Source organism: Balaenoptera ricei, chromosome 1 (genome assembly GCF_028023285.1).
Source record: "Balaenoptera ricei isolate mBalRic1 chromosome 1, mBalRic1.hap2, whole genome shotgun sequence".
Classification (NCBI taxonomy): domain Eukaryota; kingdom Metazoa; phylum Chordata; class Mammalia; order Artiodactyla; family Balaenopteridae; genus Balaenoptera; species Balaenoptera ricei.
In genome coordinates, this window is record NC_082639.1 from 15,991,785 (window position 1) to 16,005,044 (window position 13,260).

The following is a 13,260-nucleotide window of genomic DNA, read 5'->3' on the forward strand; positions in this document are numbered from 1 at the left end:
ACTATCATATGAATGGTTTAAAAGTCTTAGAGAGTAAAGAGATGGTTATGTTAAGAGGAATAAATACATACATGAAAAACAAGTCATGCTAAACTAACCTTCTTTCCTTTTCTGATACAATCAGTATATGGTAGCTCAGATGGATACACCCTTCACTTTTCTAGACTTTAGCAAGACATTTGACAAATTATCTAATAAGAGATATGCCCTTATGGACAAGATGAAAAGGTGAACTAGACAGAAGAATGATGTGAAATAATAAACAAGTTAATAGCTGAAATGTCCACAGGGGTGGGGTGACATTTGGTCCTAAAAAGTATGCTGCTTTGTCCTTGGTCCTACCCCATTCACACATTTTACCCATAACTCGAATGAGGACAAAGTTGACATATTAATGAAATGCAAGGAGGATACAAAGTGAAAAAGATGGCAAGCAAAATTTATGAACAAGTCAGAATCTAAAATGTCCTGACAAGATTAAAAAAAAAAAACTGTCTAATTTAAGAAGATAAATGTAAACAGAATTAAATTATTAAGGGACTTCCCTGGTAGCACAGTGGATAAGCCTCCGTGCTCCCAATGCAGGGGGCCAGGGTTCGATCCCTGGTCAGGGAACTAGATCATACATGCATGCTGCAACTAAGAGTCTGCGTGCCACAACTAAGGAGCCGGCGAGCCGCAAATAAGGAGTCTGCCTGCCTGCTGCAACTAAGACCCAGTGCAACCAAATAAATAAATTAAATAAATAAATATTTAAAAAAAAGAAATAAATTTTTAAAACACCATTTTGGTTCAAAACCAAATGCATAAGTTCAGGATGGGAGAGATGACTAACCTGTAGAATATAAAAGAATGGGTACTACAAGACTGAAAGAGCAAGGAGACCTTCAAGATGGCGGAGGAGTAAGACGTGGAGATCACCTTCCTCCCCACAAATACATCAGAAATACATCTACATGTGGAACAACTCCTACAGAACACCTACTGAATGCTGGCAGAAGACCTCAGACTTCCCAAAAGGCAAGAAACTCCCCACGTACCTCGGTAGGGCAAAAGAAAAAAGAAAAAACAGAGACAAAAGAGTAGGGACAGGACCTGCACCTCTAGGAGGGAGCTGTGAAGACGGAAAAGTTTCCACACACTAGGAAGTCCCTTCACTGGTGGAGACGGGGGTAGGGGGGGAGGCAGGGGGGAAGCTTCGGAGCCACAGAGGAGAGCACAACAACAGGGGTGCAGAAGGCAAAGCGGAGAGATTTCTGCACAGAGGATCGGTGCCAACCAGCTCTCACCAGCCCGAGAGGCTTGTCTGCTCACCCACCGGCTGGGACGGGTCGGGGCTGGGAGCTGAGGCTCGGGCTCTGGAGGTCAGATCCCAGGGACAGGACTGGGGTTGGCTGCGTGAACACAGCCTGAAGGGGGGGCTAGTGTGCCACAGCTAGCCGGGAAGGAGGCCGGGAAAGAGTCTGGACCTGTCTAAGAGGCAAGAGACCATTGTTTCAGGGTGCGCGAGGAGAGGGGATTCAAAGCACCGCCTAAACGAGCTCCAGAGATGGGTGCGAGCTGCGGCTATCAGCACAGACCCCAGAGATGGGCATGAGATGCTAAGGCTGCTGCTGCAGCCACCAAGAAGCCTGTGTACAAGCACAGGTTACTATCCGATCCACACCTCCCCTCCCAGAGCCTGTGCAGCCCGCCACTGGTCCTGTGATCCAGGGAAAACTTGCCCGGGAAAACACACTGTGCGCCTCAGGCTGTTGCAACCGCACACCAGCCTCTGCCACCACAGGCTCTCCCCGCATTCAGTACCCCTCCCTCCCGCTCGACCTGAGTGAGCCAGAGCCCCCTAATCAGCTGCTACTTTAACCTCATCCTGTCTGTGCGAAGAATGGACTCCCTCAGGAGACCTACACACAGAGGCGGGACCAGATCCAAAGCTGAACCCCCAGGAGCTGTGCGAACAAATGAGAGAAAGGGAAATCTCTCCCAGCAGCCTCAGGAGCAGCGGATTAAATCTCCACAATCAACTTGATGTACCGGCATCTGTGGAATACCTGAACAGACAACGAATCATCCCAAAATTGAAGCGGTGGACTTTGAGAGCAACTGTAGAATTGGGGTTTGCTTTCTGCATCTAATTTGTTCCTGGTTTTATGTTTATCTTAGTTTACTATTTAGAGTTTATTATCATTGGTAGATTTGTTTATTGATTTGGTTGCTCTCTTCTTCCTTTTTTTTTTTTAATATATATATAGATGTATATATTTTTTTCCTTTTTCTCTTTTTGTGAGTGCGTATGTGTATGCTTCTTTGTGTGATTTTATCTGGATAGCTTTGCTTTTACCATCTGTCTGAGGGTTCTGTTTGTCCGTTTTTATTCTATTTTTTAGTATAGTTTTTAGCGCTTGTTATCATTGGTGGATTTGTTTTTTGGTTTGGTTGCTCTCTTCTTTCTTTTCTTTTTTTATTACTTTTTAATTTTTAATAATTATTTTTTATTTTAATAACTTTATTTTATTTTATTTATTTATTTTTTTCTCCCGTTTCTTCTGAGCCGTGTGGCTGACAGGGTCTTGGTGCTCCGGCCAGGTGTCAGGCCTGTGCCTCTGAGGTGGGAGAGCCAAGTTCAGGACACTGGTCCACCAGAGACCTCCCGGCTCCACATAATATCAAATGGCGAAAGCTCTCCCAGAAATCTCCATCTCAACGCTGAGACCAAGGTTCCACTGAATGACCAGCAAGCTACAGTGCTGGACACCCTATGCCAAACAACTAGCAAGACAGGAACACGACCCCATCCAGTAGCAGATAGGCTGCCTAAAATCATAATAAAGTCACAAACACCCTAAAACACACCAGCGGACGTGGTCCTGCCCACCAGAAAGACAAGATCTAGCCTCATCCACCAGAACACAGGCACTAGTCCTCTCCACCAGGAAGCCTACACAACCCACTGAACCAACCTTAGCCACTGGGGGCAGACACCAAAAACAGCGGGAACCACAAACCTGCAGCCTGTGAAAAGGAGACCCCAAACACAGTAAGTTAAGCAAAATGAGAAGGCAGAGAAACAAACAGCAGATGAAGGAGCAAGGTAAAAACCCACCAGACTAAACAAATAAAAAGGAAATAGGAAGTCTACCTGAAAAAGAATTCAGAGCAATAATAGTAAAGATGATCCAAAATCTTGGAAACAGAATGGAGAAAATACAAGAAACGTTTAACAAGGACCTAGAAGAACTAAAGAGCAAACAAACAATGATGAACAACACAATAAATGAAACTAAAAATTCTCTAGAAGGAATCAATAGCAGAATAACTGAGGCAGAAGAACAGATAAGTGACCTGGAAGATAAAATAGTGGAAATACTACCGCAGAGCACAATAAAGAAAAAAGAATGAAAAGAATTGAGGACAGTCTCATTGACCTCTGGGACAACATTAAATGCACCAACATTCGAATTATAGGGGTCCCAGAAGAAGAAGAGAAAAAGAAAGGGACTGAGAAAATATTTGAAGAGATTATAGTTGAAAACTTCCCTAATATGGGAAAGGAAATAGTCAATCACGTCCAGGAAGCACAGAGAGTCCCATACAGGATAAATCTAAGGAGAAATATGCCAAGACACATATTAATCAAACTATCAAAAATTAAATACAAAGAAAAAATATTAAAAGCAGCAAGAGAAAAACAACAAATAACATACAAGGGAATCCCCATAAGGTTAGCAGCTGATCTTTCAGCAGAAACTCTGCAAGCCAGAAGGGAGTGGCAGGACATATGTAAAGTGATGAAAGGGAAGAACATACAACCAAGATTACTCTACCCAGCAAGGATCTCATTCAGACTCGATGGAGAAATTAAAACCTTTACAGACAAGCAACAACTAAGAGAATTCAGCACCACCAAACCAGCTCTACAACAAATGCTAAAGGAACTTCTCTAGGCAGGAAACACAAGAGAAGGAAAAGACCTACAATAACAAAATCAAAACAATTAAGAAAACAGTAATAGGAACATACGTATCGATAATTACCTTAAATGTAAACGGATTAAATGCTCCAACCAAAAGACACAGACTAGCTGAATGGATACAACAACAACACCCGTATATATGCTGTCTACAAGAGACCCACTTCAGACCTAGGGACACATACAGACTGAAAGTGAGGGGATGGAAAAAGATATTCCATGCAAATGGAAATCAAAAGAAAGCTGGAGTAGCAATACTCATATCAGATAAAATAGACTTTAAAACAAAGACTATTACAAGAGACAAAGAAGGACACTAAATAATGAACAAGGGATCAATCCAAGAAGATAAAACAATTGTAAATATTTATGCACCCAACTTAGGAGCACCTCAATACATAAGGCAAATGCTAACAACCATAAAAGGGGAAATCGATAGTAACACAATCATAGTAGGGGACTTTAACACCCCGCTTTCACCAATGGACAGATCATCCAAAATGAAAATAAATAAGGAAACACAAGCTTTAAATGATACATTAAACAAGATGGACTTAATTGATATTTGTAGGACATTCCATCCAAAACCAACAGAATACACTTTCTTCTCAAGTGCTCATGGAATGTTCTCCAGGATAGATCATATCTTGGGTCACAAATCAAGCCTTGGTAAATTTAAGAAAATTGAAATCGTATCAAGTACCTTTTCCAGCCACAACGCTATGAGACTAGATATCAACTGCAGGAAAAAAATCTGTAAAAAATACAAACACATGGAGGCTAAACAATACACTACTTAATAACCAAGAGATCACTGAAGAAATCAAAGAGGAAAACAAAAACTACCTAGAAACAAATGACAATGAAAACACGACGACCCAAAATCTATGGGATGCAGCAAAAGCAGTTCTAAGTGGGAAGTTTATAGCAATAAAATCCTACCTCAAGAAACGAGAAACATCTCAAATAAACAACCTAACCTTACACCTAAAGCAATCAGAGAAAGAAGAACAAAAAAACCCCAAAGTTAGCAGAAGGAAAGAAATCATAAAGATCAGATCAGAAATAAATGAAAAAGAAATGAAGGAAACAATAGCAAAGATCAATAAAACTAAAAGCTGGTTCTTTGAGAAGATAAACAAAATTGATAAACCATTAGCCAGACTCATCAAGAGAAAAAGGGAGAAGACTCTAATCAATACAATTAGAAATGAAAAAGAAGTAACAACTGACACTACAGAAATACAAAGGTTCATGAGAGATTACTACAATCAACTATATGCCAATGAAATGGACAACCAGGAAGAAATGGACAAATTCTTAGAAAAGCACAACCTTCAGAGACTGCACCAGGAAGAAATAGAAAATATAAACAGACCAATCACAAGCACTGAAATTGAGACTGTGATTAAAAATCTTCCAACAAACAAAAGCCCAGGACCAGATGGCTTCACAGGCGAATTCTATCAAACATTTAGAGAAGAGCTAACACCTATCCTTCTCAAACCCTTCCAAAATATAGCAGAGGGAGGAACACACCCCAACTCATTCTATGAGCCCACCATCACCCTGATACCAAAACCAGACAAAGATGTCACAAAGAAAGAAAACTACAGGCCAATATCAGTGATGAACATAGATGCAAAAATCCTCAACAAAATACTGGCAAACAGAATCCAACAGCACCTTAAAAGGATCATACACCATGATTAAGTGGGATTTATCCCAGGAATGCAAGAATTCTTCAATATACGCAAATCAATCAATGTGATAAACCGTATTTACAAACTGAAGGAGAAAAACCATATGATCATCTCAAGAGATGCAGAAAAAGCTTTCAACAAAATTCAACACCCATTTATGATAAAAACCCTCCAGAAAGTAGGCATAGAGGGAACCTACCTCAACATGATAAATGCCATATATGACAAACCCACATACAACACTGCTCTCAATGGTGAAAAACTGAAACCATTTCCACTAAAATCAGGAACAAGACAAGGTTGTCCACTCTCACCACTATTAAAATTCAACATAGTTTTGGAAGTTTTAGCCACAGCAATCAGAGAAGAAAAAGAAACAAAAGGAATCCAAATGGGAAAAGAAGAAGTAAAACTGTCACTGTTTGCAGATGACATGATACTATACATAGAGAATCCTAAAGATGCTCCCAGAAAACTACTAGAGCTAATCAACGAATCTGGTAAAGTAGCAGGATACAAAATTAATGCACAGAAATCTCTTGCATTCCTATACACTAATGCTGAAAAATCTGAAAGAGAAATTAAGGAAACACTCCCATTTACCACTGCAACAAAAAGAATAAAATACCGAGGAATAAACCTACCTAAGGAGACAAAAGACCTGTATGCAGAAAACTATAAGACACTGATGAAAGAAATTAAAGATGATACCAACAGATGGAGAGATAGACCATGTTCTTGGATTGGAAGAATCAACACTGTGAAAATGACTATACTACCCAAAGCAATTTACAGATTCAATGGAATCTCTGTCAAACTACCAATGGCATTTTTCACAGAACTAGAACAAAGAATTTCACAATTTGTATGGAAACACGAAAGACCCCGAATAGCCAAAACAATCTTGAGAAAGAAAAACAGAGCTGGAGGAATCAGGCTCCCTGACTTCACACTATACTACAAAGCTACAGTAATCAAGACAGTATGGTACTGGCACAAAAACAGAAATATAGATCAATGGAACAGGATAGAAAGCCCAGAGATAAACCCACACACATATGGTCACCTTGTCTTTGATAAAGGAGGCAAGAATATACAATGGAGAAAAGACAGCCTCTTCAATAAGTGGTGCTGGGAAAACTGGACAGCTACATGTAAAAGAATGAAATTAAAACACTCCCTAACAACATACACAAAAATAAACTCAAAATGGATTAAAGACCTAAATGTAAGGCCACACACTATCAAACTCTTAGAGGAAAACACAGGCAGAACTCTCTATGACATAAATCTCAGCAAGATCCTTTTTGACCCACCTCCTAGAGAAATGGAAATTAAAAACAAAAATAAACAAATGGGACCTAATGAAACTTAAAAGCTTTTGCACAGCAAAGGAAACCATAAACAAGACAAAAAGACAACCCTCAGAATGGGAGAAAATATTTGCAAATGAAGCAACTGACAAAAGATTAACCTCCAAAATTTACAAGCAGCTCATGCAACTCAATATCAAAAAAACAAACAACCCAATCCAAAAATGGGCAGAAGACCTAAATACACATTTCTCCTTAGAAGATATACAGATCGCCAACAAACACATGAAAGAATGCTCAACATCGCTAATCATTAGAGAAATGCAAATCAAAACTGCAATGAAGTATCACCTCACACCAGTCAGAATGGCCATCATCAAAAAATCTAAAAACAATAAATGCTGGAGAGGGTGTGGAGAAAAGGGAACCCTCTTGCACTGTTGGTGGGAATGTAAATTGATACAGCCACTATGGAGAACAGTATGGAGGTTTCTTAAAAAACTAAAAATAGAACTACCATATGACCGAGGAATCCCACTACTGGGCATATACCCTGAGAAAACCATAATTCAAAAAGAGTCATGTACCACAATGTTCATTGCAGCTCTATTTACAATAGCCAGGACATGGAAGCAACCTAAGTGTCCATTGACAGATGAATGGCTAAAGAAGATGTGGCACATATATACAATGGAATATTACTCAGCCATAAAAGGAAACAAAATTGAGTTATTTGTAGTGAGGTGGATGGACCTAGAGTCTGTCATACAGACTGAAGTAAGACAGAAAGAGAAAAACAAATACCGTATGCTAACACATATATATGGAATCTTAAAAAAAAAAAAAGTTATGAAGAACCTAGAGGCAGGACAGGAATAAAGACGCGGATGTAGAGAATGGACCTGAGGACACGGGGAGGGGGAAGGGGAAGCTGGGACAAAGTGAGAAAGTGGCATGGACATATACAGACTCCCAAATGTAAAATAGCTAGCTAGTGGGAAGCAGCCGCATAGCACAGGGAGATCAGCTTGGTGCTTTGTGACCACTTAGAGGGGTGGGATAGGGAGGGTGGGAGGGAGATGCAAGAGGTAGGGGATATGGGGATATATGTATACGTACAGCTGATTCACTCTGTGATACAGCAGAAACTAACACAGCATTGTAAAGCAATTATACTCCAATAGAGATGTTAAAAAAAAAAAAAAGACTGAAAGAGCAGTTTGAGCTCAGTGTAGTGAGCCTGCCAGAAGCACAGAGTTAAAAAAAAAAAATAAAAGCAAAAAGCACCACCTAACTCTGTACTGTTGGACCACACCTGGTGATCATGCTCAGTTTGCACATGTCACTTTGAGAGGAATGTTCAAAATCCAGGTTATGTTTGTATGAGAATAACCAGACAAGGGTCTGGATATCAAGATTTCAGGAAGGAATGAAAGAACCTAGAGGGGGAGATAGGGATATATCTTACTGACTAGTATAAATTACTTAAAAAAGATTCTGAATTAGGTGAGATGATAGATTATCATATAGACAGCAGGGAAAATAGGTAAAAAAACCAATTTATCAGAAGCTTCATTATTTCTCAGTGTCTGGAAATGAGTTGTTAAAAAAACAACAGCCCATTAGAAGGACTACAAAACAAGATATATACAAGAGGGAGAGAACTAGATTAGCCTTCAATGGCTTTCTTTCAACTTGGATTAGTATATGATCCCATGGAAATGTGCACAAATAAAACACATGTACATAAACAGAAGTTACTATTTAAAGGAATAAAGTAACAAATTAAAAACGGACATGATCAACAGACTCCATAACACAAGATAAATAAGATATAAAGTTTCCAGAAGGGAGCGTTGTTATGAAAATCTCAGTCAACACATTTAATAATAATTATATATTGCTTATTAATTTTATCCAGATTAGTATTTAAAACATGAGAACATTAAGAAAGAAATGCAAATTTTTGAATGGTAAAATGCAGGGTGTATCCAAAACTAATGAGAGGTCCAGAAAAATGGCTTATGTTCTGAATATTTTTACCTGACTTTATAAAAGACTACGAATCTTATAAAAATAGAAAAACAGGATTAGTTTCAAATACATAAACATGTAAGAATAAAAACTAACTTCATTAAAGTTAAAAACTCCCATTAAGTGCGAGGGTAAATATGTGAATGAAGGGGATCCCACAAGAATCTTTCTTGCAGAGATATCAGGGAAAGTGACATAGTCTTTATACCTCTACCCAGTCAAAGATCTGTTCATCATTTGCTTTGTCCTCAATAATGAGTTTCTCAAGTCGCTTATACAGCTCTTCGGCAGAGAGTTCTTTCTTTGAAAGTGCTTCAGAGGAACAGGAACCATCAGACTCTATAAAGTCCAACTTCTGTAACATACAGTGTTAAACGTTATTAACATAATTCAATATTATTATCACCCTGAGAGGAAAACAAAGTCATGGGCTATCTTTTCTATTGCACATGGAATCAAAATGATCAGCAGAAGCCATTCTATATTTATTGTTCTAAAAGATTCTCACTCCATTATCCTTCTGAATATTTCCCCATTTTTTAATACTGCATAGCCCTGCTTCTTCTTAAAAACAAAAGCTTACTTCTCCTCCAAATCATTCTGAGTTTCAGTCTTTTTAAAAAATTTAAGTATATCTGACATACAATATTATATTAGTTTCATGTGTACAACAGTGATTTGCCATTTGTATACACTGTGAAATGGTCACCACAATAAGTCTAGTCATTATCTGTCACCATACAAAGTCAATACAATACTATTGACTGTATTCTCCATGCTATACATTACATCCTCATAACTTATTTATTTTATAACTGGAAGTCTGTACCTCTTGACCCCCTTCACCTATTTCACCCCTGCCAACCCCTTCCCCTCTGGCAACCAACTACCTATTCGCTGTATCTATGGGTTTTGATTTGTTTTGTAGAATCCACATATAAGTGAAACCATGCAGTATTTGTCTTTCTCTTGACTTATTTCATTTAACATAATACCCTTGGGTGCTTCAGTCTGGCTTTTAGCTGTTACATAGCTCTAAGGCAGGGCGGGAGTACTGGCAAGGGTACAATTTAACTCCCTTTCTGCAGCTGATGATTTAGTGTCACTATTACCACCGAGCTGTCAAAAACTCTACAGTTTTAGTTTTGTCAAGTCCTTCAAACACCTCTTGACCATTCTGAATCCTGAGTGTGAGAAACGATGCCATAATTGTTTAACTCTTAGATGGGTAGTTAAAAAAATCAATAATCAAAATGATTTTTCATTTTCAAGGGTATAAGGAAATGAGGTACATAAGTATGTTTTGCCTTATGAAGTTTCTCTATGCAAAAACCATGAATATTAAAATATTAAAGATTATTAACATATTTTCCTCTAATATCTTAGAAGACTCTGATATATTCCTATACCCTCCTTTGATCCACAAAGAAAAAACTACCTTGATTTCTGTGAAAAAAAAATTTCATTCTATCGTTTTAATTGTCTTTACCACTTATGTCCATTTTAAAATATATTCCTATAAAGTTTAGAAACATGATTCAGTATTACAATTTTTCTGATTCAATGTTGATAAATATCCCAACCACCACATTTCAATATACATACAAAATCACAAGAAGATGGCCATAAGTTCTTTTAAGAACAGGCAATTTTTCACAGCCTTGAAACATTCTCCAAATTTGTTCTAACACTCTTAGGTGTTTGAACACCTACACAGAATACCTCTTTTTTTTTTTTTTTTTTTTTTAATTTTTTTTTTCTGCCTTTATTTTTTTATTTTTTATTTTTAAATTTATTTATTTATGGTTGTGTTGGGTCTTCATTTCTGTGCAAGGGCTTTCTCTAGTTGTGGCAAGTGGGGGCCACTCTTCATCGTGGTGCGCAGGCCTTTCACTGTCGTGGCCTCTCTTGCTGTGGAGCACAGGCTCCAGATGCGCAGGCTCAGTAGTTGTGGCTCACGGGCCTAGTTGCTCCGCGGCGTGTGGGATCTTCCCAGACCAGGGCTCGAACCCGTGTCTCCTGCATTGGCAGGCAGATTCTCAACCACTGCACCACCAGGGAAGCCCCACAGAATACCTCTTTAAGCTACCCTAAACCTACATAGATGATTGAAGGTCTGAGAGTGATTAACAACAACAGCAAAGTCAAACATGAATTACATTGCTCATTAATATGACATAAAAATGTGAAAGTGAACGTCTTTACCATGGCCAAACAGAGTCAGTGGTGAGCTGTAAAGTTTACCTTGGTCATTGGAGAGAAACATTTATTTCTCAGAATCCCTGTGTTTCTGTATACGTTATCTAATCCTCCTAGAACCTAGAAGGCTGGGCTTCAAATTTATGGACCAGCTCATCACTACCTCTTGCAGAATGTACTCGGGTTTCCAGAAAAAGGGCATTAAACCAGCCATTTTAATTTTTATTTATTTTGGCTGTGCTGGGTCTTCGTTGTGGCTCATGGGCTCTCTAGTTGTGGTGCACAGGCTTCTCTAGTTGCAACATGCCAGCTCAGTAGTTGCGGCACACAGGCTTAGTTCCCTGACCAGGGATCGAACCCAGGCCCCCAATGCATTGGGAGTGTGGAGTCTTAACCACTGGACCACCAGGGGAGTCCCTAAACCAGCCATTTTAGAAGAAAGCTAAAATTCAGGATACAGAAGGCCAAGTTTTCTGGAACCTCATTTTTTTGTCTTTTAAACATTTTTATTAATAACAACATCATTTGTAACTGAGTGAGTTCCTCTCTATGCTCAGTGCTTCTTAAACATTATCTCATTTAATCCCCATAAAAATTCTACCAGATAGTTATTATAAGCATTTCATATGTGAGGAATATGACGCTTAGAGAAATCAAGTAATTTGCTTAAAGTCTTAAATGGTAGAAAACTGGAACCTGAATCCAGGTTTATTTGACTTCAAATCAGGGTGCCATATGTTTTCATTTCTCTTGGATATACACCTAGAAGTACAACTGCTGGGTCTCATGGGAATTCTGTGAGAAAACATCCTTACGTAGTTATTTTCATAAATTACATCTTTATACAATGTATTCCCATTAACACATATTTATAGTTATTTTCTTATGGATTTGCCTTTTAAATCATATAGCAAAGAAAATGAGGAGCTACAACCAAAAACATAATAATACTTGTTTTTATATTTACCTGTGTGGTTACTTTTACCAGTTATCTATATTTCTTTGTATGGCTTTGAGTTACACTCTAGTGTTCTTTTGCTTCAGCCTGAAAGACTCAGTTTAGCAGGGGAGGTCTACTAACTCACTTAGTTTTTATCTGGGAATGTCTTAATTTCTTCTTCATTTTTATAGGAAATATTGCCAGATATAAGCAGTCTTTAAATTTTAGTACTTTAGTTATTCTTTTTTTTTTTTTTGGCTGCATTGGGTCTTCGTTGTTGAGCGTGGGGCTTTCTCTAGTTGAGGTGAGCGGGGCTGCTCTTCAATGTGCTTCACAGACTTCTCACTGCGGTGGCTTCTCTTGTTGCAGAGCTCGGGCTCTAGGTGCGCGGGCTTCAGTAGTTGTGGCACGCGGGCTCAAGAGCTCAGGCTCAGAAGTTGTGTCGCACGGGCTTAGTTGCTCTGCGGCATGTGGGATCTTCTCGGACCAGGGCTCGAACCCGTGTCCCCTGCATTGGCAGGCGGATTCTTAACCACTGCACCACTAGGGAAGCCCAGTACTTTAAAAATATCGTTCCAGTGTCTTTTGACAGCCATAGTTTCTGATGATAAATTGACTGTTAATCTTATTGAGGCTTCTTTGTATCTGACTAGTCTCTTCTCTCTTGATGCTTTCAAGATTTCTTCTTTGTTTTTGTCTTTCAACAGTTTCATTATATCTTGATGTGAAACTGACTTTATCCTGCCTGGAGTTTGTTGAAATTCCTAGATGTGTAGATTCATATCTTTGAACAAATTTGGGAAGTTTTTGACCATTATTTCTTCAAATACTTAAATACTTTCTTCTGCTCCTTTCTCCCTTCTCTGGGACTACATTATGTATATACTGATGTGTTTGATGGTGTCCCCTAGGTCCTTAGACTCTGTTAATTTTTCTTGATTCTCTTTTCTTTGCTCCTCAAACTGAGCAATTTCTTTTTTCAAAGCCTCTTTATATGTTAAATGGATTATTTTTTCAATATGTATTATTACAATTTAAAGTTTTCTTTAAAAAATAAACTATAGGCACTTTTTAAAAAATTCAGTGATATTCAGTTTCATA

The 13,260-nt window shown here is 38.6% G+C and overlaps 1 protein-coding gene across 12 annotated transcripts in view; it reads right to left on the reverse strand.

Annotated features, from left to right (window-relative positions):
- Positions 1 to 13,260, reverse strand: part of EIF4G3 (eukaryotic translation initiation factor 4 gamma 3) — a 399,095-nt gene that overhangs the window by 8,653 nt on the left and 377,182 nt on the right. For all 12 annotated transcript variants that reach the window (XM_059915394.1, XM_059915429.1, XM_059915351.1 and 9 more), the window contains one exon: positions 9,229 to 9,375. In XM_059915394.1, coding sequence (XP_059771377.1) covers positions 9,229 to 9,375 — 147 coding nt within the window. The remainder of the gene's footprint in view (positions 1 to 9,228; positions 9,376 to 13,260) is intronic.